The sequence below is a fragment of the Cebus imitator genome, unplaced genomic scaffold (assembly GCF_001604975.1).
Source record: "Cebus imitator isolate Cc_AM_T3 unplaced genomic scaffold, Cebus_imitator-1.0 Scaffold794, whole genome shotgun sequence".
Lineage (NCBI taxonomy): Eukaryota > Metazoa > Chordata > Mammalia > Primates > Cebidae > Cebus > Cebus imitator.
Window position 1 is genome coordinate 705,397 of NW_016108109.1, and position 1,569 is coordinate 706,965.

Sequence of the window (1,569 nt, forward strand, 5' to 3'; positions counted from 1 at the left end):
TTGGGGGTTGTGATGTGTGCCTGTAATCCCAGCTACTCAGGAGGCTGAGGCAGGAGAACTGCTTGAACCCAGGAGGTGGAGGCTGCAGTGAGCCAAGCTTGCACCACTGCACTCCAGCATGAGAACAGAGAAAGATTCCATCTCAAAAATAAAACAAGACAAACAAACAAACAAAATAACTGGTGGTGGTAATTAGATTTTAAGGTATAGGAAACAATACTTTAAGCCACCAACTTTCTGTCATTACCAATAATCTACAGTAAAAAATACAGATCAGCTCAGGAATGTGGAAAATTCAGATCAACATGAAACATCTTGAAGATATTCCTCTCTAAACAAATTTCCAAAAATTTTTTCAAAACAGGAATCTTAAACTTATTTATACAAAGCAAAAATTACCAAGAACATTTTACAAATAAAATAGAATAAAACATTTAGGGTATATTATGAATGCGTATTGAAGTTATTCTCACCAAGGAAGACCAGGTTTCTGTAGTTCTCTAGCATCACGTCTCTGTATAAATTCTGTTGTGCAGGGTCCAGGCATTGCCACTCTTCCAGAGAGAATTCTATGGCCACATCCATAAATGTCAATGGTCCCTGATAAATACACACACACACACACACACACACACACAATTTATCAAGCGGTCATGGGCAGAAGTTTTAATTTGACTCAAGATGAAATGAGAGTAAAAAGAAGTGCTTCTAACTTATAGGACTGAATTATAAAATAGTTCTCAACACAGAAATACATTCTAATATATTCTCCAGCTCTGTGTAAAGAGAGTGGCATAATCCACAACATCAGCATATATATAATAGTTTTCTGGATTACAAAGTATAAAATTCAGGGCATAAACACAAATGTACATTTTTAAGTGCTGTATTTGCATCAAACAAAATGAGCTGTGCATATTTTTCAGATGGAAAAGACATGTTAAGTTAGAAGATACCCCTCAAATTTCAATGTGTACAATGAACTGGAGACCTTGTCTTGCAGATTATTTTTTTCAGAAGATTAGAAATAAAGACTGATTTCTGAATTTCTATTAAGTTCACCAGTAATGTAACTGGTTTTGGCCTAATAATAATATTTTGCCAAACACCCAGTAAATGAAAGAACCTGTTTTTCCCAGTTTCTCTCGCCCATAAACACAAGTAAAGAGATTTCTGCAAATTGGCCATGTAATTCTAATTAGAAGCCTGGGCTGATAACCACTTAGCTAAGAATTACCTCTCAAGTTTGAATGACCTTATACATCTCTTGGTAATTTTGGCCCCACTCTAGGTAATGTGATTCCGGAGGTTTGCAAAGGGTCCATAAGTGTGTATTTTAATCAAGTCCACTGCCAATGCTGATGTTGCTCCCCCTGGCCTCATCATTAGAATTAATTTGAGAAAACAGGCACAGCACAGAATCCCTCACGCTCAACACTTTTGTCACAACACATATAATTTTGGTGCAAATGAAGACAATCAATCTCCATCCTACAATATCATATTTTTTGCTGGATCTTTAGGAGAAAGTAATAAGTCTGCATTTGGAAAACAGCATGTACACAGGTA

General features: G+C 36.3%; 1 protein-coding gene across 1 annotated transcript in view; it reads right to left on the reverse strand.

Annotated features, from left to right (window-relative positions):
* The window catches only part of LOC108297366 (zinc finger protein 723-like), a 20,300-nt gene extending 19,681 nt beyond the window's left edge, over positions 1–619 (reverse strand). The window contains exon 1 of the mRNA XM_037735390.1: positions 474–619. Within this exon, the coding sequence (XP_037591318.1) occupies positions 474–585 (112 nt within the window). The 5' untranslated portion in view covers positions 586–619. The remainder of the gene's footprint in view (positions 1–473) is intronic.
* Positions 620–1,569: the final 950 nt, after the last annotated feature.